At 34.4% G+C, this 23,384-nt stretch overlaps 2 protein-coding genes and 2 pseudogenes across 2 annotated transcripts; 1 reads left to right on the top strand and 3 right to left on the bottom strand.

Annotated features, from left to right (window-relative positions):
- Positions 1-2,099: 2,099 nt before the first annotated feature.
- On the bottom strand, positions 2,100-3,533 carry LOC120169633 (geranylgeranyl pyrophosphate synthase, chloroplastic-like). The gene has a single exon (XM_039177740.1). It carries the CDS (start codon positions 3,379-3,381, stop codon positions 2,269-2,271), a length of 1,113 nt encoding a protein of 370 aa, XP_039033671.1. The 5' UTR covers positions 3,382-3,533; the 3' UTR covers positions 2,100-2,268.
- A 3,239-nt stretch (positions 3,534-6,772) lies between these two features.
- Positions 6,773-10,245, bottom strand: LOC120169635 (HVA22-like protein k). Its single transcript, XM_039177741.1, has 8 exons — positions 10,116-10,245; positions 9,088-9,146; positions 8,764-8,860; positions 8,024-8,075; positions 7,833-7,896; positions 7,340-7,435; positions 7,120-7,192; positions 6,773-7,022 (listed from the first exon to the last, which is right to left on the bottom strand). The coding sequence occupies exons 1-8, from the start codon at positions 10,123-10,125 to the stop codon at positions 6,913-6,915; spliced, it is 561 nt and encodes a 186-aa protein (XP_039033672.1). The 5' UTR covers positions 10,126-10,245; the 3' UTR covers positions 6,773-6,912.
- Positions 10,246-11,589: 1,344 nt separating this feature from the next.
- LOC120169632 lies at positions 11,590-14,254 on the bottom strand (annotated as a pseudogene).
- A 2,660-nt stretch (positions 14,255-16,914) lies between these two features.
- LOC120169538 lies at positions 16,915-20,111 on the top strand (annotated as a pseudogene).
- Positions 20,112-23,384: the final 3,273 nt, after the last annotated feature.

Genomic DNA, 23,384 nt, shown 5'->3' on the forward strand with positions numbered 1-23,384 from the left:
TGAAAACATACAATATTCATTCCATCAGTTTTCATGTTGTATTGTTTAAATCGATTCAATTTTTTTCATTTTTCATGAAATCATTCTATTATAGAATAACCATCAATTAAGTGATCACAAAGTAATATCTATTCTAAATACTCTGTCATTTGACAATGGACGCTCAATTACCCTTACTACAGTCGCTGGTGTTCGAATTCAAGATATCTAGAAATAACAATCATTCTTTTAACCAGTTAGGTATTTTGGTTCGTGTTAAATCAATCGTGTACTTAGAACTTGAGATGTGGCCTTGCACATAGAATTTGAGTTGTCTCATAAAAATAGGTTACACACATTCAGGTTTCTAGGCTTGAATTGCTAAGAAAGTTCAGTTTGAAGAAATAAAAAGAAGTTATAAAGGTTGCAGGCAAAGACGGAGAAGGAAAGTGGGAGGAGGAGGTTGTTAAACAATATTTAAAACATTAAAAGAACATTGGGAAGTAAATGATTGAATCATGAAATGGACAGGTTCGGTTCATTGTTGTAGCTGTTCCAACATGAATGGCAGATCGACCAACCTATTATTTATTCGATTATATTTATGAAGTAAAGCCTATTCAAAGGAATTGGTTCTCTCTTGAACACACTTCTTTGTAGGGTTCCAAGTGTCTGGCCTGCTAACCCATTTTCTGTGGTTCTAATTATTCAACTCAAATCAACTTGTCAAACTAAATTATTCGTTTTTCTTTGTTTTTAACATTTACATTTGACTTTGTTATCTAAAAATACAAGAAGAAAGACAACAGTACTACGAAAAAGACATGGATGAAAGTATGTGAAATAATATAATGCTGTTTTTAGCTAAAACGCAATTCCATCTGTTCCCCCCTCTCTTCCAATTTCTTCATCATAGGAAACAAACCCAAAGCCAGAACCTTTTTTGTGAACATAATTCTCCAGAATTTTGGATTTCTTGTTGGGGAAATTGAAGATGAAGAAACCGAGACATGAAAGATGATTGTGATGGAGCAGGTGCCAGGGGCGTTGGGAACTATCGCTAGCTTGGCTCTTCGTTTGGGACAAATCATTTTCTCCTCAGCTTCTCTCCTTTTCATGTGTTTGGGTGTCGAATTCTTTAGCTACACTTCTTTCAGGTGATTCCCAAACCTCCAATTCTTGTGTTTTCCTGGCTCAATTGTTGGAATTTAGTTTATTGAGTTGATAATTGGCATCTGGTTTTGAAGCCAGCAAAGTCAAATGAACTGTATGCGATTATTTTATTTGATCTTTGGGGTTCTGGGGTTTAGCAAACATCATATGCTCTGTTGCTTAACTATCAGACTTCAGTAAGAATACTAATTTTTTTATTCAGAGTATACGAAAACTAAAGCTTTTTATTTAAAGGTATGCGAGGAGTAAGCCGAGTATATAAGGGGCAGAACAACATACCTTTGAAGATTATCAGATCAGAGAAATTTGAAATGTATGTGATTGTGTTCTGGGAATGTTATTAGCATGTACTATAAATGTAAATTTTAGATGCTCTTATATGTATTTTTAACTATGATTTATTAAGTTTTGTTTTCCTTGTCAAGTTTAAATCGTATTTTAAAAGAGTCAAAAGTTTAAAAGTCAATGTGACACCTCAGATTTGTATTCGAGTTAGATACGAGTTGGGGTGTTACAGATATCATGATGAAATCTTGAGACTCTGACACAATGGTCGTACATTGCTAGACGATAGTACTTAATAGAAAAGTGAAAGATAATAGGTGAAAACAAGTAAATGGAAGAGTATTAGGTTTTTTTTATAACAGTAGAAAATGAATTACAAATAGATCTTGCTTTACCATTACAATAGGAGGCTTGATAACCAAAGTGTAACTACCTAATAACAAAATAACAAATATTAACTAATTCTACTAACATTCTAATAACTAGACACTCGCATCCATCTCCGGTTAATATAGCGAATCAAAGACCATTTGTTAACAGTTTCAACATCACAAAGAAGCATGCTTGCATTGATTGACAATCCTTATACCAAGATACATAAAAAAATTGATACAAAGTTCCAAGTTCCACATACAAACTCCAAGAACTCGTAAGAACAGTAATCAATTGAGGAAGAACTGAATAAGTTCAACAATTAAATCTAGGATTTGATGAGAGTTTTACAACACTAAGGAAATTCTCATCTTTTATCATCATTGTAGAAGACTATTAATACTACTCAACTGATTCTTTCTCTAATGGTTATTTTTTTAATAAAACACAATAGGCAGCCTAGTTTTGCCTGTAAGCTATATAATTAGCTAAGGCAATCAAGGGTGCAGATTTCTCAGGATCAAATCCTTGAAGCATCTCTAATGCATCATTCTTCAACTTCTCTGCAAAATCCCTTGATTTTTCTATCCCCATCAACTTTGGGTAGGTGACCTTATCAGCAACCAAATCTTTCCCTGCAGTCTTCCCTAACTCTTTAGATGACATTGTCACATCAAGAATGTCATCCACAACTTGAAACAAAAGCCCGATGTTCCTTGCGAATTTCCTCAACTTTTCCACATCTTCGTCACATCCACCTCCAAGAATTGCCCCCAAAACAACAGCCGCTTCAAGCAGAGCAGCGGTTTTGTGGACATGGATGAATTCTAAATGATCCAATCCCACATCGGTTAGCCCCTCACTTGTGATGTCCACAACTTGACCAGCCACCAACCCTTCAGCCCCAATGGATTTAGCTAATTCCCCAACTGCTCTCACGATTCTACCAGGCGTAACACCAACAGTGGCAACAGCTATGTGTTCAAAAGAAAAAGCCAAAAGAGCATCCCCTGCTAATACAGCTATATCTTCACCGAAAACCTTGTGATTAGTCGGTTTTCCTCTACGGAGGTCGTCATTGTCCATGCAAGGAAGATCGTCGTGGATTAAAGACATGGTGTGGATCATTTCGACGGCACATGCGGCGGGCATAGCCATGAATTCTTGGCCGCCAACGAGGTCACAGGCGGCTAAACAAAGCACGGGACGGACCCTTTTGCCGCCTGCTAAAAGAGAGTAGCGCATTGCTTCGTGGATTTTAACAGGGTCACGAAGCGAAACAGCTGAATCCATGGCTTGGTTAACCGAGTTCGCCTTGTGAACCATGTAGGATTTGAAATCAAAGCTTGGGGTTTGAGGCTCTTTTTCCTCTTCCTTGACGGTGTCTTCTTTTGTAAGGACCGATGAAATCGAAGGAACAGATGTAAAGCATCGGACTTGGGGGGTTGAAGATGAAAGATTCTTCAAGGGATTCAAGGGAAACGATCTGGGTAAAGGAGAAGACTTGGATCTGGAAGCTTGGTTGAAAATGGAGTAAGATTGAACCAAAGAACCCAGATTCACCGAATCCATTTCTTTTTCACTCTGGGGTGACTGAAAGATCGGGTTTTTCCTATTAAAAGGAGGGATTTTGAGCGAAAATGGTAGGAAGTTTAAGGATTCAGCCAAAAATGGGAAATTCTAAAACAATTTGCCTTCCACTCTCCAAATACAAACGGCTCCAATTAAGAGCTTACCAAAGATGAATTGGTGGAAGGAGAATGGCACTGGAAGTGGATTTGCAATAGTTCTAATATCAGCCAATCAGCAGCAAACAGGACAAAGATAAGATTTCTGAATTTGGGTAACTTAGCAAATGGTATCTTTTGTAATTCATACCATATATATATATAACTTTTCTGAATAGATATATATATATAACCATATTAGACATATTAGATGTGGCTTTGACATTTATTAGACAGATTACAATGCAGAATCACGTTTTATGCACATCGAAAAGAAATTGCTTTCGCAATTATTCTTCCACTTCTGTTATAACTCGACATCACAATCTTAATGTTTAATTGTTTTTTGAGTATGAACGGTCACGTATTTTCAAGAATATTGATTTTTTAAGAAATTTTAAATTCGAATAGCAATATTTATAGGTATATATTATAATATATTAAAAAATTAAATAAATATTATTTTTATAATCATCTCGTACTATTAAAAGATAATAATTTAATAATCATTATTTAAATTTCTTTTATATATATAAACATAATCATTTATTGATTAAAAAAACAGATTTAATATTGATTATCTTACTAAATAGATTGCATTAGACTAAATTTTGTCACACTCGTGATAATGTAGGTGAACAAAAGTATTTTATAAGAATAAATATATTTTTATAGGATTAATGAGTTTTATTATAAAAATTACATACCGAAAGTTATAATGAATGTTTATGACCATAAACGTAGATTAGTCACATAATTAGGATTTTTTATAATTAGTAATATAAAAACTAGTAATTTAATATCACATAAGGGTCATACAAGTAAAATATTAAAAACATAACTAAAAAAATTCGAACAAAAGATATATACAAACAGATCTAACTCCATTGCTAAACAAACCACAAAAATGATAAAACTAATAAAAGACCATTGATAAACCATAAATTAAAATCGATGGTCCAATTCACGAAAGCAAATTACGTATTCAAATCCAATTCAATGGTCCAAAGCAGGAAATATTAACATAATAACAAATAAATATCATTTTGATCAGTCATAACGATGTCAAATATATCCTTGAGAAAAAAAAGATAAACTAAAATAACGACCAAACGATTGAAAACGTGACATAAAGGTATAAACAAGCATGTCATAAATGCAGAAGAAATGGTGCCATAAAGACATAACTATTAAAAACTAAAAAAAACAAATAATAAAGACATGATATAAAAGTTAGAGCAAGAATAAAAAATATCGATTGTTATAGACACCCATTTTTGTTCGAATTTATAAAAACTTTTTACATTTACTATTATATTTATATCTTTTGCAGGCCCAATTACAAGACCTGGAGCTCAAACAATGGCCTAAACCAAATTTAAACAAGCAGCCCAAACTGAAAGCCCAAGATGGATCAACCCAACAACTAGGGCTTCTAACTTATCACACAGCCGCTCATTGCCCTCAGCCGTTGGATCTTACCTTGATCAAACTATCAAGATAAGATTGCAGGAACCCTAGGGTTATGCCTCGCCGTAGCCTAGCCCGATGTCGAGTAGCCGAGCCGTTACTGCTCTCGCTATAACACCGACCGCCGACGCTTCAATCTGTCACCAACATATCAATCAGGCCACTTGGAAGACAAATAAAATAGTAAAAATTATTTTAAATATTTTTTACTCATATAATACAAGAACACAGACCTAAAACATCATATTCATTTAATTTACAATTACAATGGTATATTTATATACATAAGCTAACATTCCTAACCACGTTATAACTATCTACTGAATTGCTAACAATAAAATTGCCTTTCAACAGACAATTCAAGTTTGGTAAGATATATTTATATCTCTTGGTAAATAAGAATACATTCATGAGAGTGTGGAAAACAACATCGAAAGAGAGGGGCAAAGAAGACTGCAAAAGCCAGTCCTTTGTCTTTCGGAGCAGCAATATCGATCCTCGTGAAACACAGGTTGGGATACTTGTCTCATGCTTCTATTTGGAATGCGATTAATAATGCCATCTTCTTCAAACCCGAGAGACATTTCCAATGGCACTGTCCAAGGTTTGACTAAAAATGTTTGGTTTGTTGATGAAAATGTGTTGGGTTTGAAATATATTTTCTTATGCATATGTGCACTCTGCATCCGCCTCTATTAATTGTCCCCCATATAAATTCTGAATCATTATGAATTTAGGTATAATTTCATATACCATTCTATAAATCTTAAAATTTTATAGGACATGACTTGTAATTTAACCAAATATTAGGGTATAAACTCAATTAATCCTTAGTGATTTTATTATGCTTCTTAATGGATGAGTTTGTTTTAGATTTTGTTACTTATATAATCTCTGAGGTTGCTGCTAGGTGAGTATGGACAGGTACAGACATGTCATATAATCTCTGAGGTTGCTGCTAGGCGAGTATAAACAGGTACAAGCAGGTACGAGATAGGTGGTGGGTATCCCATTGGATAATAGATGTTGAGTGAATTTGAGAATATACTCGTGTGGACATATAGATTTAAATATTTTACTTCTCATGAGTGATAGATAAGTGGTGAATGCGAAAATATTAAATGGGTACAAGGATGGCGAAGAAGAATCCGCACATGCCCGCCCGTTTATCATCCTTATTTTGAGGTTGTGTAGGTCAATCTTCATTATAAATAAGCGTTGACGGTCCCTTCCACGAGAAATGCATTTCTATCATTCTATGTAGGGCTAAGACAACTTCGATTCATAGACAATAACTTCATTTCTGACCCTTATTAAACGAGGACAATTAGTCGGGCTCAATGTTGAACATTCTAATCTAAATTCTAAAGTCAACAAATCTAAATGTTAATCGTCTAATTTAAAATCTATGTTTCTAGTTCAAATATAAGTAACATCATCAACTACCAAGGGTTTCTGGGTGTACCGTTTCATATGGAGCAAAGGATGAATGTTGCCTGCTAAAATAGGATTCTGGGATGACTGTTTGACTGAAAACGTCGGCGGCGAGAAAGATCATGGTCGACAAGGCATGGCATGCGATAAGTAACAATGTCAAGGAATTGAACGACGGTGAAAAGGTGTTGACAAAAGGCATGCTGGTTCATCCTACAATTCTCTGTCCCAATTGGCCAAAGACTTAATTGCTTAATTAATTCAGAAAGGATACAAACATGCATGAGCTGTTTTCATACTGTAAAAAATAGGTGCAGAAAATCACATATCATTCCATAAATATTAAGGATGCTGCCTATGTCTCATGCTTCTACCTCTTCAAGGAGGTTGAAGGATAAATTTTATCATAAAAGACTTTAACAAGAGAAAGCGAGGTTAATAACTTGCAGGTCTCGCCTTTGGGGAACACAAACTAGTAGTCTTCATCATCAGATTCTTGATCTGCGATCGTCCTTGCGGGGCCATCAATTGCAGGTAGCTCTCTCGGTTCAGTAGGTTCTGTTCCACCACTCACGTTTGGGTCTGCTGCCGTAGTAACTATTAGTTTTAGCCTGATGCATGTGAAAGTAGGGCAAGAGGCAAATAAGCTAGCAGTTTACGTAGTATCCTGCCCGCTCACCTGATCCTAAAATCCTCATCAGTACTGCCCGGAAAATTCGGAACTCTTTTTGGTGAGCACTGATGAATCTTGCCTACACAAGGAGCAATGCAAAACTATATCTACATCTCCTTTAGGAATTTGAGGGTGACATATGAATAGGTGGCGCAACAGCAGGTATCGAAGCAAGAGCCATGTAAAACCATGGTCTAAGTTAATAATATAAAGGGTGGTAATATACCATTCCGGCACTTGCAAAGCCCATAAGTTGATCAACTCTAGACTGATGTTTCAGCAAGTTAGGGCGCAGGTGGTTCTTGTAGATTTGCTTAGCCCCCTGTTAAAACCAATTTCTTACCATGAATAATGGCCGTCAAAATATGATTTAGAAAATGGTTTCAAACAAAAGCAGAAGTGCAATTTGAAACAAGTGTGACAATAACACATGTATTACTTTTAGCTCTATATGAACAAACCACTTAAAAGAAAACTATTATAGGATGGAAGTTCTATGTTACTCATCTAGTGTCCCGAAAAAAAGAAACAGAGTTAATACATTATCTTGGTGAACCCTAACCATAAAAGGACGGAATGCCTCAGAACCATATAGTGGCTTGTCGGAAGATCCAAAGACGAGACAGAAAAACAATATAGAAAATAATTATAAAAACTCAGCACGCTCACTACCCTGGATTTTGGCATAAATGTATATACAAACATGATTTTGAACTTACTTCAGTAGATGGAAGTTGAAGCCAGATAAGAAATGCAAACTTGAAGTGATAATAGTATGGAAACCTGAAGAAAAAAAAGGGAACAAATATCGAGTAATATAGAAAGTCATGTAAGATGATGCATAAAGGAATATTAGACAGTTCACAATCATAAATAGTTAGGAATGAAAACACTAGATGTCAAATGTTACCAGGAAAGAAGTTTGTCAGAGAACGTTTCAACAAGGGTGAAAGATCCATAAGCTGCAATAATGACATGGTCATGCACTACCATATTTTCATTCAATTTTTTGACGGTTCATTCAAAATTCAAATTAATCGGTACCATCAACATAAACCAAAGCCTTCACCATTTCCATATGGCAGAAAATTTGAAAAAGAACACGAGCAAAAAAGAAAAGTCAAATGCAGTTAACGGACCTTAAATTATTATACAGCAAAAGCATAATGATTACCTCTATCCTTATCGTTAATAATCTCTTTCTACAGCTCGTACCTTTTTTTATTTCCCAGTGAGATTTAAATCGTTAATTTATTACATGGACTTTTTAATGGCCTGCCCCATCTCCCTTATAAGAGGGAAAGAGGTAAGAAAGCCACATTCGCTCTTACTAAGCCTTTTTTTAAACAAAAAATGGTGTCCAATCCTAGGAAATACTGAGGTCAATGGAAGCTGTGCACAATCATGTTTAGCAAGCCAACTATCTATCTTAACAATGAAACATTTGGGCTTCAAGTTTACATAAAGCAATTGACAGACAAATTTACTCATCCTCGCAAGAAACAGCAGTGTTAGGAACAACCAGGTAAAATTTTATTTAAGAATATGGAAGACCGAAATTAGTAAAGGCGAGATGATTAAAGTTCATGATTTAAACAAATGACTAGGATTGCAAATTAAAAGTGAAAAACAAAATAACAATTTGCCAACCTGTCCAATATATAAGCCACTTTTTCTGCTCTCTTTCATTGTTCCTTTCGATTGCCCTAAATGTAGAGTATACAGGTAAAACTACTCCCACAGGCAGCTGCAACATAGACAGAGACGCACTCGCAGACACACAGAGAGAGAGAGAGAGAGAGAGAGAGAGAGAGAGAGAGAGAGAGAAATTATATGGATATACACAAAAGGTGATTTCATTGATGCAGGAGTAACCGACTTTTACATTCAATAATTTATCACATATTAACTTGAAAAATCTGAAAACATGTCAAACATGAAACCAAAAGACAAGCATTAGATTCAATAACACACCATGCTGCACGAGTAACAATGTTGGAACCAAGTGGCCAGAGGAGCAACCGTAACCCAACCTACATTACATGGTATGCAAACCATTCAGAAGCAAGTTAAACATGTAACCATAAATCAATGTAGCAAGCATCAAAACCAGTAAAAATATATTGGATTAGACAGGTTAATCAGAGTGATTGAACCGAGGATTAGTGGCCTATCCAGTTCAATAAATGTCAATAAGTTAGTTTCAGCAAACTAATTGAACCAAATGAATTTTTGTTTAAATATTTACTGTACGTAATACCTATTCGACACTAAAACAATGAACGTATGCTTAATCCTCTTCTGGTCAGTTGAATCAAAACCCAGCATCCCACCAATTTAACCTCCAGTACGATTTATTGTTCAATATTAACCTTAAAAAAATAGTTATTCAATATTAAAATAATGCATTTATTGTTAAATCTCTTTAGGCCGGTTGAACCAGAAAACAGCAGTCCATCAATTCAATCCAGTCTAGTATTTTATCATTAATCAAAACTCAAAACCATAGATTAAACCAAATAAGAAACATATGCGTTCTCTATAAAACCAGAATTTCAAATGAACTTTGCACAAAAACAATGAGCATGATCCAGACAAAGAAATGAAACATATTCCATTCCCTATAGTTATAGCAAAATTGTATAATCCACAAAAGAAAAAAAGATGATATATTATTTATTTTCAAAAGCTCCTCAAACTCTCTAAAAACTCAGATTAATAACTAAGAAACATCAAAATCAATAAATTTCGTCCAACTTCTTTATGCTTTAATCCAATAGTGAGTGATTTAACCGCTGATTTTCACATAAACGGGAAATTAATCAGTTCATAATCTGATTTTAGATCTTTCTAATGCTCAGGATGCCAAACCTATTCAGATTTAAACTAAATTCCAGCTAGAGCATATATCGCTCTATCATAAGCAGATCCTAAAGAATGATCAAACGAAAAACGGTAAATAAACCGAAAAAATAAGATGAAAAGAGAAGTTGGCTACGAACCTCGTTGCATAGATCCGGTCCGAGCAAAGCCACTGTAGAATGTAGAGAAGAGAATCCAAATTAACCACTATTTTTCCTCTTTTAATTACCGCTAAAAGTTTATCGAGTACTTCTCACCTTCTCGGAGCTTTGGAGTTATGAAAACAATTTAAAAAAGTATAAACTACATAAATAATTACTAATATTTAAATACTTTTATCTTTTTCATTAATGTTTTAAAAGTAATTATTTGATCACTATATTATCTATTTATAATAAATCCATCATTTATCTAATATGTAACAAACCCGTTGATTGGCATAACCACAGTGAAAATACTTTCTTTAACTTTTTTTTTTTGATTAAGTAGAAAAGTAAGTGGCGGAGTCTTGCCTAAAATTTAAATTTTTTTAATAGTTACTTATTATATTAATAATGTTCACTTTGAAATTTTTTGTATCTACCTTAAAATTTAAATTTTCTTTGATTAGTTATTTATTTTACGAATAATGTTGATCTTAAAATTTTATTTGTACTCATTCCATTTAAAAATTTATGTTGATAACGTATGTGTTTATCTTAAAAAATATTTCTGAATCTACTATTTTGAAAAATATAAGGTAAAATGTTAAAATTTAAATTCACAAAAAATAATAACATGAATATCTTTAATCACTGATCAATTAATAGATCTTTTTTTTTAACTTTTATGTACACGAAAATTTTCGTTCTAATGAAGAACAAACCAATGGAGAAGATCATGCAAAGCGTTGGGATCCCAAACCCTAACGCCCAACTGGTATCATTTTGGATATATACCACAACAGTATTGTAATCCATCCTGAAAAGGACATGCATTTTTTAAGCCCATAGCTTAACAATCTTCATTTGACTGTTTTTCCCATTTCCCATTTCATAGTAAAATTTAGGCACAAGTGTTAATTAAAGGAATCATAATGGAATTTTGACAAACTGGTCCTACCTTTGTACTAAAATTTTGTTTCACGAACCAACAACTTACATTGAAAATTGTAGATGGAATAGATGAACATTAGGGCATGAAAAATGGTGGTGGGGGACCCCAATGTTATATCCATTTTTGAACATTGCTATCTTTTCTCTGTGGTCCATTGAATTCTTCAGTGATGACTCCACCTTCCCATCTCAGAGCATTAACTTCCTCAAAAAAAAAAAAAACTTCCTCAAAATATCAAGGCATAGCTTGATGGAATCATATGGCTACAAATTTAAATTAATTTGCAAATATAAATAACAAAGTGGAACTCTAATCCAGCCCCCACTGATCATAAAATCAGCCCAAAAGTAGCCTAATTTTCCACCATCAATGTCTGCAACTAAAAATCTTTACAAGCTCATAAACCAGACACAAAGAATGTCAAATCTCCTTGCAAGACAGACAATGTCCTAAAAACATATGGTCTAGTCTTTTGAGTTTCACCTTAAGGCTACTACTGCTACAACAAAGTCCGTTTATGTTTTTGTTTTCGCCATTGTTCATAAAGAAACACCCCAACTGCCTCTTGGATGGCTTGCTGGTAACATCAGCAATGGCACTTCTTTAGGAGAATTATAAGTTACGATCTGTACAGTGTATGTTTTTCAAGGAATAGTAGTTGTTTCTCCCTACTTATGGGCTCCTTCCGAGATCCTTAAAGGTAAAATCTGCACCTCCGAATGATGCAGCTGCTGCAGATACATCGAGTCCACCTCCAATGGAGGTAATAAGAGCTGGGAGGCCACGATTGGGGGTGCCACCGGCAGCCACCCCTAACCCGAGGAAATCAAGAGTGCTTTGTTTAGGACTGAATACAGGAGTTCCCATTATCAATTCCTTTAATCCTGAACTTCCATCACAAGTAAGTCCAAGTCCAAGACCTGCTGCATTCTCGGGCTCAACTTGTCTCTGACCCCATTGCAAATTATCGTGTTGGGCAGAAGATGAAGACGAAACAATACCGAGACCACGAAGCAATGATGTGTTGCTCGCTGCTGCTCCCATCTGAGCAGCTTTCTGCAGTAGCGCTGTGGCGGACATAGCAGGTTCCAGTGGTGGGGCGTACTGCCTGCGTTCTTGCCCTGCAGTACCGAATATTGATGAACCATGGTTGGTTGAGAGGCATAGAGAAATCGGTTCGGCAGATGTAGAAGGTGCAAGGTCAGCCGGACGATCTGGTCGACTCATAGATTGAAATAAGTTGGTGAAAGCCTGAGGTTGTAAGCTAGCAGATTTAGTTGAGGGTGCAAATAAGCTGGCAAACATGCTGCTGCTGCTATTGCTGACTGATCCAGTGCTACTGCTACAGTTTACATTCACACTGGCTGGTGCCGGCGCCCGAACCGAAGCTCCTTGCACGGTAGGAATGGGATTTTCAGACAAATCTGCAACAAAAAACCGCATAAATGGCGTGTAAAAAAACATTGAAGGGACCAGACTTCAAAAATCTAAAGCATAGTGGCATGTAAAGTTAAAAGATTGCTCTTTATGAAAGAACTTTAGAGTGGAAAAGAAGAATCAATAATAATTTCCTTCTCATTAAACCCATTAGCTTTTGAACCAGTTTGGTAATATATAAAAAACTACAAATCGGAGTCTCACAAGCTAAGTTGCTAAAACCTCAAGAAAACAACAAGATCAGTAGCAGACAAAAACCTAATATGTTCCAAGATTAATCCAAAGACATAATAACAACAAAATCGCAACTAACAAGATCGAAAATTTCCAAATTTGGTAACATAGATAAAAAGCTTACCAGAACTTTTAATAGGAAAAACTGAAGAAGATATCAAACTAGTTGACTGAGGCATTGCTGGTGCGGCTGAAGCTGCAGCCGAAGGTACCGGTGCCTTTGCTGGCTCCGGCTCCGCCGCTAGAGATTTCGGGTCGGAATCCGATTTGGAACCGGCATCAGCCTGATTCTGCTTCTTTTTGGGAGGCTCAGGTGGCGGTGGGGTTTTAGCACTCTCCTCTGCTAATGCATCACAGAAAGCTCTGTGGTTAATGAAACTATCCTTCCTGCCAAACCAAACAAAAAACAAAATCAAAAATCAATTCCACAAAAGATGCAATTTTGTTAATCCGATCTTAAGATTGTTTTCAGCACCTGGAAAACACAGTTCCACAATCACATTTGTACTCTCTAGTACCACAAATCTTAGAGTGAGCTTTCCAATCGGATTGAACAGCGTATTTTTTGGAACATTTATCGCACTTCCATTTCTTCTCTCCATGTTTTCTGCAGAAATGTTTCTTAATTCCTGTGAGATCGCCCAAAGCTCTCGATGGATCGTGATGAACGCAAGTCGGCTCAGGACAAACATAAACTTTCTTCTTCACTTCGTTACTCGATCTTTGCCTAAGCTTCCATGGCAAATTATGGCCTCGTCTATGAAGCTGGAGGTTTTGGTCCCTTTGAAACCCTTTATTGCAAATTTCACAAACGAATCGGTTTGTCGCCAGTAAAGTTGTCGGAGATAAAGCAGTCACCTCCGCATCTGGATCTGCAGCAACCCAAAAAAAATCCAATCAGTAACAGGTTAAAAAAGGGTTTGCCTATTTATTGATTAATGGTCAGTTGATTTTCGTGGTACCTGGCATGCCAGGGAGGTTACGTTTCTTCTTGACGGTGGATTTGGGAGGTGGGTTTGGTTACCGGAGGAAGAGGCGCTGGCTTCACCGCCGGAAGCGGTGGAGGAATTATCTAACTCAACCGGCATAACTTTCAAAGAAAAAGGAGTATCTTTTTTATTCACAAAGTTCGATTATTTCTTCTTTTCAGAGCTTTGCTTCTTTCAGCTATCTCTTTCTATTTTTTCATCTGCCAGTAAAGCTAGCTTTTAGTAAAGCTTTAGGCCACCTACCAGCTCTCTGCTCAGTTTCTCACTAAAATTCACATTAACTAAAGAAGCTCAATGATTAAACCCAAACTCTGAAAACACGAAAACCCCCCAAAAAAATCAAAACGCATAAACCAAATCCACTTGAAACCCCCAACAGCTGAAAGATTCAAAGGTCAAAACTGAATCAAATAACAAAACAATCTCGAACAAACACAGAGAAAGAAGATCAAGAAAACAGAGGAACTTCATGGGAAAGTTCTTTTAGAGAAAGAGGAAGAAAAATAATGGAGAAAGAGAGATCCTGGTAAAGTTCCTGGAATACTTCTCAGAGAATAAAAACAAAATATAAATTTTAAACTATAAAAAATGAGTTAATATTTGATTAGGATTATATTATGTTTAAGAAGTAATAATTTAATTTAATTCCCACAGTTTACTTGTGGGGGATAGTGTTTTGTCGTGCAATGAAGTGGTGGATTGTTCTGTGAGAGAGCTGTCGTGCTTTAAATTCATGTAAAGTCAAATTACTGTTGTCATTGATTGGGACTTTTTGTTATTTTAGCCAATCCGAGTTTGAAACGTGTTTTTGGGACTTTAGAACTTGGCTTATCTGATTGTTCCCCTTTTCACATTGTATCCTCTCTCCTTTACTACATAGAGCACCTAGTTTTGTAATAATAATAATAATCATAATCATGCGGTCTTCTGTATATAAATATTGATTTTTTTTTAATAAATTTTGATTTCAAGAGAATCTCAACATTTTATATTATTTTTGAGCTATTCAAATATATATATATAGTACTTTTGTAGTTTAAATTTTTTTTTTATTTTATAATTTTTGCATCATTTAACAAAGTTTCAAAGTCCTTAATAAATATACAACAACTAATTGATCTAATGAAAAAAATATATGCATCATTAAAGTATAGATTCGTATTTTAACATTAAGAATAAATTAAATTGAATTGAAATGATCATCGTTACAAATAGGGACATACGCATGATTTTATGTAAGGAGTGAACTCGAAGTTATAAAATTTTAGGAAGGGCAAACTCGAAGTTATAAAATTCTAGGGCCCGGAAAAATATTTTTAATAAAAAATATATAAAAAAATTAAAATATATGATAATTTTAATTTTGTAGGGAATATCGTCTGCATCCGCTCCCGTCTAAATCCATCATTGATTACAAATGAAACACTCTGGCATTTATTTTAAATTAATTACTTAATAAATTTAATATTGATAATTAAATAAAATATCACATCCCTAAAAAAACACTATATTGGTTTATCTAACTTAAAGACCTTTTTTCTCATTTCAAAAATAGATAAACTATACCTATGACCACTTAGTTATTATATATTTTCATTTGATCACTAATCTTTTAATTTTGTCAATCAGACATCTAATTATTTAATAATTGCTAATCAAACCACTTATCGTTAACATTTAACAGAGAAACTAATGTCAGTATTAAAGAAATTAGTATAATACATATTTAGTCTCAATATTTATACAACTTATCATTTTAGTCATAATTTTAGTCCAGTTTAATATATTTAATATCCAATTAGATTGTGACATGTATTATAACATGATTGAAAGATGTTATCATCTAATCGGATAAAAATTTAATTGAAGAATAAACATGTAACATGGAAGATCAAAATGAAGTCTTAAGGAGATAATTTTGTGAACCTAAACCACCAAGCTATTTTTTTTTTTGTATTCAACTGCAACATTTCAAATATATCATATTGAAACTTATGGTAGAAAAAAGGAATAAATATGGTTAATGACTTAATGGCAAAGAATAAAGAAGGTCAATTGGGGAAACACGGGACTTTAAATTATTAAAATAAATCTAATAGATGATATATTAAATTATAGTTGATGAAAGAATTGAAATAAAATTTATATTTTTAAATAAATTTATTATTTTCACACTTATTTGTATAATTATATATAATTACTAAATTAAATATTTTTTACTTAAGTAATAATTTTAATTTTTTATTAAAAGTATATGAATTTAATTTAAATTTTCTAAATTTATTTATATATAAATATATAATTATTTAAAAAAATTAAATTATTCTTTCAAATTATTTCATGATTGAGTCGTACACTTGGTTTTAATAAAAATTTAAAATATTAAATTTAATAATTATATATGAAATTATACATATATAAATATTAAGGGTTAAATTTATTATTATATAAAAATTATATAATAAATTAGGCCGCCAACTCTCGATCTCTTTAGCCTAAATCCTAAAATATCTCAATCTCTCTAGTCTCTAAATCTTAAAACTCTTCAAGTGCCCCTATTTAATTTAATAGAGATGTTGAAATTTTAAAGCTTGACAAAGATGTAAAACCAAATTTCTATAATTTATATTTGCTGCATTTTTAAAAGAGAAAAAGTTTTTGGCATACACGCATTCATTCATCCCACACGTTGACCAACAAGATTCCCACGTGAGAAAGGCTTTGCATTTTATCGGTAAAATTAACCTAACAGGTCATATGGATAAAAAAATCAGCTTATTAAATCATCTCTAAAATTAATTTGAGATAACAATAAGTACGTCTATATGATGAGTTTGTTTAAGTAATATTTTTTAGTCAAATTCTTCACGTCGATGCAATAAATTCTAAAAATATATAATTTTTTGTTAGAATTTTGTCAAATTTTCAAAAAAAATTTAATTTATTAAAACTAATCATGTCTACTGATGAGTTTTAAGTCATTGTAAAAAATACAGTAGTTCCCAAAATAAAATATACGATGTCATATTGAGTTAAATAATTAGTCTATATATGGTATTGGGTCAAAATTGCCCATTTTCTTTGTACTGTGAAGCCCGTTATACAAAAGTGGGCCAATTTAGGCCATCGACGATCGCCGCCTACCACCTTAGGTCACACACGAGCGGAGCTTATTCAAGGTTTTAGCCAAACAACCAGAAAGAGAGAAGGGGGAAGAAGCCAAAGCCCAAGCAAATGACGACGCGTATCGCTCCAGGTGTTGGAGCGAACTTGCTTGGTCAACACTCCGCCGAGAGGAACCAGGACGCCACTGCTTATGTCGGCAATCTCGATCCTCAGGTTCTCCCTATTCTTCCTTTCCCCTTTTTTCTTCCGTTCCCTTTTTTCTTCCGTTTACCTTGATTTTTTTAGTTCCACAGTTTGAAATATTTTTCTCACTTTCCAGATATCCGAGGAGCTTTGTGGGAATTATTTGTTCAAGCTGGTCCTGTTGGTATGTTTATCTTTAGGTTTTTTTTTCCTTTTCAATTTATTTTACTGTTAAAGCTTATGAGGTTTAATTTCGTTCGGTTTATGTGAATTGAGTTAATTGAAAATGCCTGGGTTTTTTTTATCTATCTTTTCAGTTAATGTTTATGTGCCGAAAGATAGAGTCACCAACTTGCATCAAGGATATGGATTTGTCGAATTCCGAAGTGAAGAAGATGCTGATTATGTAAGTCTTACTGTCTTAGTCCTTCATGGATCTTAGCCTTTGGTTTCATTTTTTCCTTCTTTTTCAAATAAATAGATTTATTTGTTTGGATTTCTAGGCTATTAAGGTGCTCAACATGATTAAACTTTATGGAAAGCCAATACGTGTAAATAAGGTATGAAATTCCGAAATGTGAACAATGTTGAATTTTTTTTAGTCGAAGAACCATTGTTTCTATTGCTTCTTATGGTTTGTTTTTTTAATTGATTTCAGGCATCTCAAGATAAAAAGAGCTTAGATGTTGGAGCAAATCTTTTTATAGGGAACCTTGATCCGGTAAGTATTAGTATACTATGAGAAAAGTACATAGATGCCGTGAAGTCGTAGGTTTCCTGTTTCAACATTGTGATTATTGGGCTATACTTACAGGATGTTGAAGAGAAACTTTTGTACGATACTTTTAGTGCATTTGGAGTCATTGTTGCAAATCCCAAGGTACCGAATTTACAAATGCTCTTTTCTTTTTCTATTTGATGGTATGCCATGCTTAACGAGCTCAGTTCTCTTCATATGTGAAATTGTATGCCTCCATTTTTCTTGTTTAGTTATCGGTGCAAGGGGTGTAAAAGAGCCGAGTCGAGCTCGAGTATTGTTGAGCTCGACTCGACTCGAAAATTCTGAAATGAAGCTCGACTCGAAAACTCGTGAGGTTAAAATTTTTAAGCTCGACTCGAACTCGAAATCCTGAACTGAAGCTCGAAATGAAAAAAAAATTCTTAAACTTAACTAGATGAAAGCCTCAAACTTAAATTCGAACCTGAAACTTAAATACACGAGTCTTACTGTATTTAAAAAAAATCAATACATAAATGTTAATATTATTAATAATTTATTTTTTAAATAAAATCTTAAATATTATATTTTCAAGTTTCTCACGAGCTTTTCGAGTCGAGTATCAAGTAGCTCGTTTCGGCTCGTTAAGAATTCGAGTCGAGTTCGAGCTAGAGTCGAGTCCATTCGATCCGAGTATTTATCGAGCCTTGACCTAATCGATATCGAGTAACTCACGATCTGTCTCGTCTCATTTACAACCCCAATAGCTGTTGTGCTGCTTCTTGATTTCATATATAATTATAATTAACCAACCAGTGCCCCTATTAAAGAATTTGTGGTTTAAACTGAAGTGTTAGCCATCATAAGTTCATAACTTTATCTTGTGATTGATGATGAGATGAAGTTGAAACCTGTAAGATTGACTGTAGAGTGGCGTGCTTTTTGTTATTAGTGGCTGGATTTTCCAAGTTAGTGTTGATATGTTTGCATAGTCATGCAATGGCATAATCTATGAGATGGACTGGGATGCTTATATGCCTTACTATATTATTTAAAAAAAATGTTTATGGGGAACTGTGATACGAAAACTGATAGCAAGTCCTAGTCTCATTGTGCATCTCATGAAAGTCGTTGATTGTGGGTTCAGAAAGTGATTAAGAAGTTAGCTAAATATTTAAAGTAGTTCAATTTTTTTCAAGATTATTCTGCACTTTGGGTTCCAATGATCAATTTCTGACATCAGATAATGAGAGATCCCGATACTGGAAATTCACGCGGTTTTGGATTCATCAGCTATGATTCTTTTGAGGCATCTGATGCTGCTATCGAGGTATGTTTGCTTTGCCACTTACATGTCATATGCTAATGGAATGGAATTTTTGTTGTTGATGTCACTGCTTCAATGGAATTTGAATATGTGATGTGACAACGGTCTATACATCATCGAATTTTTCATCTATCACACCAAATATGTTTACTTTCTCTTTGATGTTGCAGGCAATGAATGGCCAATACCTATGTAACCGTCAAATAACAGTTTCCTACGCATATAAGAAAGACACCAAAGGGGAGCGTCATGGCACTCCAGCAGGTGCGTTTTTACAGTTTTCACTGCAGACCACCTTGTTGTCCCTTTCTTTTCGCAGTTATTTTTATTCCGGCTGTGTTTGCCATAGCAATCTGTACGTAGCTCTAAAACTTTTCCTTGTGTTACAGAGAGAGTGCTGGCTGCAAGTAATCCAAGTTCCCAGAAGAGCAGGCCCCATACTTTGTTTGCAAGTGGACCTCCGACACTATCTTCTGGTCCCCAGGCCAATGGTGGTATAGGCACACCGGTGCCTCCACGAACTTTCCCGAATGGTACTATTCCTCCAAGCCCGATGCCAGTAGCTCGTCCACCACCCCCTCAAAATGTTCCATACCCACAAATGCAGCTTGGCGGACAAGCACCTTGGCAGGGTCAACCACAACATCTTGGACAACAATTTCCACCTCCAGTCATGCCGCCTCCCCCTATGCAGTACAGGCCCCCTCCACCAAACATGCCACCACCTCCACAGGCAATGTCTGGTCTTTCGAGGCCTCCACCACCAATGTCGATGGGACCACCACATGACTGGCCCCAGCAAGCACCACCACCACAACAACAAATGGGCGGAAGGCCTCCTATGCTGCAAATGTCGATGCCACCCCCGCCACCTCCTCCGTTTGCAAGTTGAATTATCCTAATATCTGTTTTTTCTTGATTCACCAGATGTAGTGCATTTTTGTTTGATGACAACAAATGATATTGTACTCTAATTCAATAGGAAGCATGTTCGTTTAAAATTATCTAGTTCATGAGGTTTCTCCCAGTCTCAGCCAGCTGTTCTATATCTAGTTCATGCCCATATTTCGTTTTGCATTAAAGAGAGGGATGAGAAACAGGAAGCATGCTTTGAGTAACACGTCGGGTGATGGCTCACGAGGGTTTATAAGATGAGAGAAGGTTAATCCACAATTGATGGTTAATCTTTTCTTGCTCTTAAGTGGAAAGTCATTGGTTGGTTTATCTTAAAAGTATTTTTCTGTGGTGAGAGTGGAGAGAGTGTGATCTAGCTTGAACAGAAGAGTATTTATTTGTTTTTTCTCTATGACATCACACGTGATATAATGCGTCAAGGGGAACAATCTTTCCTTTATAGTCTTGCTTAGGTCATGATTACGATGATAATTTGATAAAATTATTTGATCGAATTATTTTAAAAATAGATTTTTAGTTTGAGGTTGGGTTTGGGTGGAGAGTGAAAAAAAAAATTCGAGTTGGGTTGGATCAAATTTCTAATAAGATTTTCAATTTTCTTAATAAGTTTTTTTATCTTATATCGGGTCGAATTGAGTTAGATTTATACTTGTAAAAAAAGATCAAATTTAATACGAGTGAAGCATATATATTTCCTGGGTTAATTGAATTGTCCAATAATTCAACCTAACCCCACCATTGTCACTTCTCTGGTCATGATGGTCTAACCCCTTTAACATATTAATTGCTTAATGAAGAAATAATTTCTCCCAACTAACCTTTCCAGAAAAAAGAAACACAACAATTGTCCTCTTTAATACATATCACAATATATAGTAATATGATAAATAATCGATTTTGATTTCTTTAGGCTAGATAAAAGTAAGCCGGTAAACAAATTGAACCAACATACATGAGGATATGTTTATGCTTATTCATTTAATTTTAATCGAATAAACGAATGAATACCAACAATTAAATGAATGCTTTTTTTGTCCATGTATATTCATCAAAGATTGTAGTTTGTTTGTGTTCGTTCGTTAAACAAACATCAATGAACGAACACAAACGAATAAACAAAAACAATTGTAAAGTAACATGAACAAACAAACATAAAATTAACGGAGTTTATATTTGAGAATAATTTTTTCTTTACAATTTTTTTAATTTTTTAATATTAATTTAATCATATATTAATAAAACAAGAATAATGAATGCCACATCATACATAAATATTAATAAAATAAGACATGATGATTAATATAAGAGCAATTTGAGGGATTAAAATTGAAAACTTTTAAAGTTTAGTGATTAAAATGGGAGAAAGAAGATAATTAAGTGATGAATGATATAATTTTCTAATTTATAATAGCATTAAACAAAGTCAAAGGGTCACATTGAGTTATTTTGTGAGTTGGAGGGTCAAATTGATCGCTAAAAATATAATGTTGGGCTGCTTGACGTGCCACGTCAGCACAAAGTAACGGAGACGTTGATCAACGATAAAAACGTTGTTCAAAAGATTACATTGAATTCTTTTTTCAAGTTGGAAGGCTACATTAATAAAAAAAAACAATAGAATCTACATTGATTTTTTAAAAAGTTTAGGGCCTCTAATACTTTTTTAACTATGATAAATATTGTTATTAAAATATTATTTGATTATGACCGGGACGAAACTACTTGATGGTTGGGAAGAATAGTTGCCCTTCCAAAAATGTTGGTATAATGATAGTTTAGGTCCTTTTTAATTTAAATATTAGTCAAATAAAACATTTATTCCTCCCAAATTTTAAATTCAAATATTTAATAGATCCTTGTTCTTTTTCTTTAAAACAATGTGTCTCCTCAATGTTTGATCCTAACTCCATCTCTAATTATGACTATTACATTTAGTTACATTTTTAATTATATATATATATCGACATGATTATCAAGGATGAACGTAGAATTTTATGTAAGGGGGGCGAACTTGAACTTATAAAAATTTAAGGTGGGTAAACTTGAACTTATAAAATTTTAGGGGGCGAAAACATATTTTAATAAAAAACACATAAAAAATCTAAAATATATGATAATTTTATATTTTTAAGGGACAACCACCCCACCCGCCCGCCCTCCCTCCCTAGCCTAGTCCATCCATGATTATTATTATTATGATATTTAATAGATTTAAAATTTATATAATTCAAATAATAAAACTAAAAATAGCGAAGAAAATAACCTCAGTGACCGAAAATGCCTTATATACGATTTTAACCAACTTTTTTTTGATTTGCCAAATGACCAACAAATTCACAACCCAAGTTCCAAATTCGCAACGCGATACTCTAAAATCGCAATGCATTTGTTTCTTAAGAATTTTATAAAAAGATAGTATCCGCGGACGTGTCAAAGACACGTATTACCACGACCACAACGGGACGGACGGCGGCGGCGGTGCGCGAGAGTCCCCCTTGTTCTCTTTCACTCAACAAGGAAGTGGGAAATCCAAGCCTTAAATACTCATTTCCAATAGTGTTTCTAATACTATGTGGGATTGAGTATTACCAAACTTGTTTCCAATGCTAAGTTGAAACATTTAACATTTAACATTTGGAAGTTGGAACAGATTTAACCAAGAACATCCTTTAGGTGGCCAAGATAATTAAGTGATATTTGTAATCGAGTTGGGAAAACTTGATTTGTTTTGCAATATTTAAGTGATATTTGTTTTTAACATAAGATCCTATTCCATTATTACGTGCCGGGATGTACACAACACATTGGGGTTAATCAAATGTCTTTTGTGTTCGCTACATAGTGTGATGGCGACACCGTCTGGGGAACACGACGAAGTGCTTACTCTTACTTCACATCATCTCTTTTATCTTCTCTTAACTCAACTTTCGCCAAGTACATTACCTTCTCAAGCATTGATTAAATGTGTTCCAACTTAATTATCTTGGCCACCGAAAGGATGTTCACTTAGTTAAATGTGTTCCAACTTCCTAATGTTAAATGTTTCAACTTAGCATTGGAAACAAGTGTTGATAATACTCAATCCCACATAGTATTGGAAACACTATTGGGAATGGGTATTTAAGGCTTGGATTTCCTACTTCCTTGTTGAGTGAAAGAGAACAAGGGGGACTCTCGCGCACCGCCGCCTCCGTCCGTCCCGTCGTGGTCGTGATCATACGTGTCTTCGACACGTCCACGCGGATACTATATTTTTAGAGAAAATTCTTAAGAAACAAATGCATTGCGATTTTGGAGTATCGCGTTGCGAATTTGGAACCTGAGTTGCGAAATTTGAGATCGCATTGCGAATTTGTTGATCAATTTGACAAATCCAAATTTTTTT

This window comes from Hibiscus syriacus, unplaced genomic scaffold (assembly GCF_006381635.1).
Source record: "Hibiscus syriacus cultivar Baekdansim isolate YM2019G1 unplaced genomic scaffold, ASM638163v2 tig00111769_pilon, whole genome shotgun sequence".
Taxonomy (NCBI): domain Eukaryota; kingdom Viridiplantae; phylum Streptophyta; class Magnoliopsida; order Malvales; family Malvaceae; genus Hibiscus; species Hibiscus syriacus.

What these genes read in the sequence shown, in the direction of transcription:
- LOC120169635 (XM_039177741.1), bottom strand. An exon ending in TCTGACAAACTTCTTTCCTG is followed by an intron (nt 7,897 to 8,023) that starts GTAACATTTGAC and finishes TTTTTTCTTCAG; the next exon opens with GTTTCCATACTATTATCACT. An exon ending in GATGAGGATTTTAGGATCAG is followed by an intron (nt 7,023 to 7,119) that starts GTGAGCGGGCAG and finishes CTACGGCAGCAG; the next exon opens with ACCCAAACGTGAGTGGTGGA.
- LOC120169633 (XM_039177740.1), bottom strand. Translation starts at nt 3,381, where the DNA reads ATGGATTCGGTGAATCTGGGTTCTTTGGTTCAATCTTACTCCATTTTC.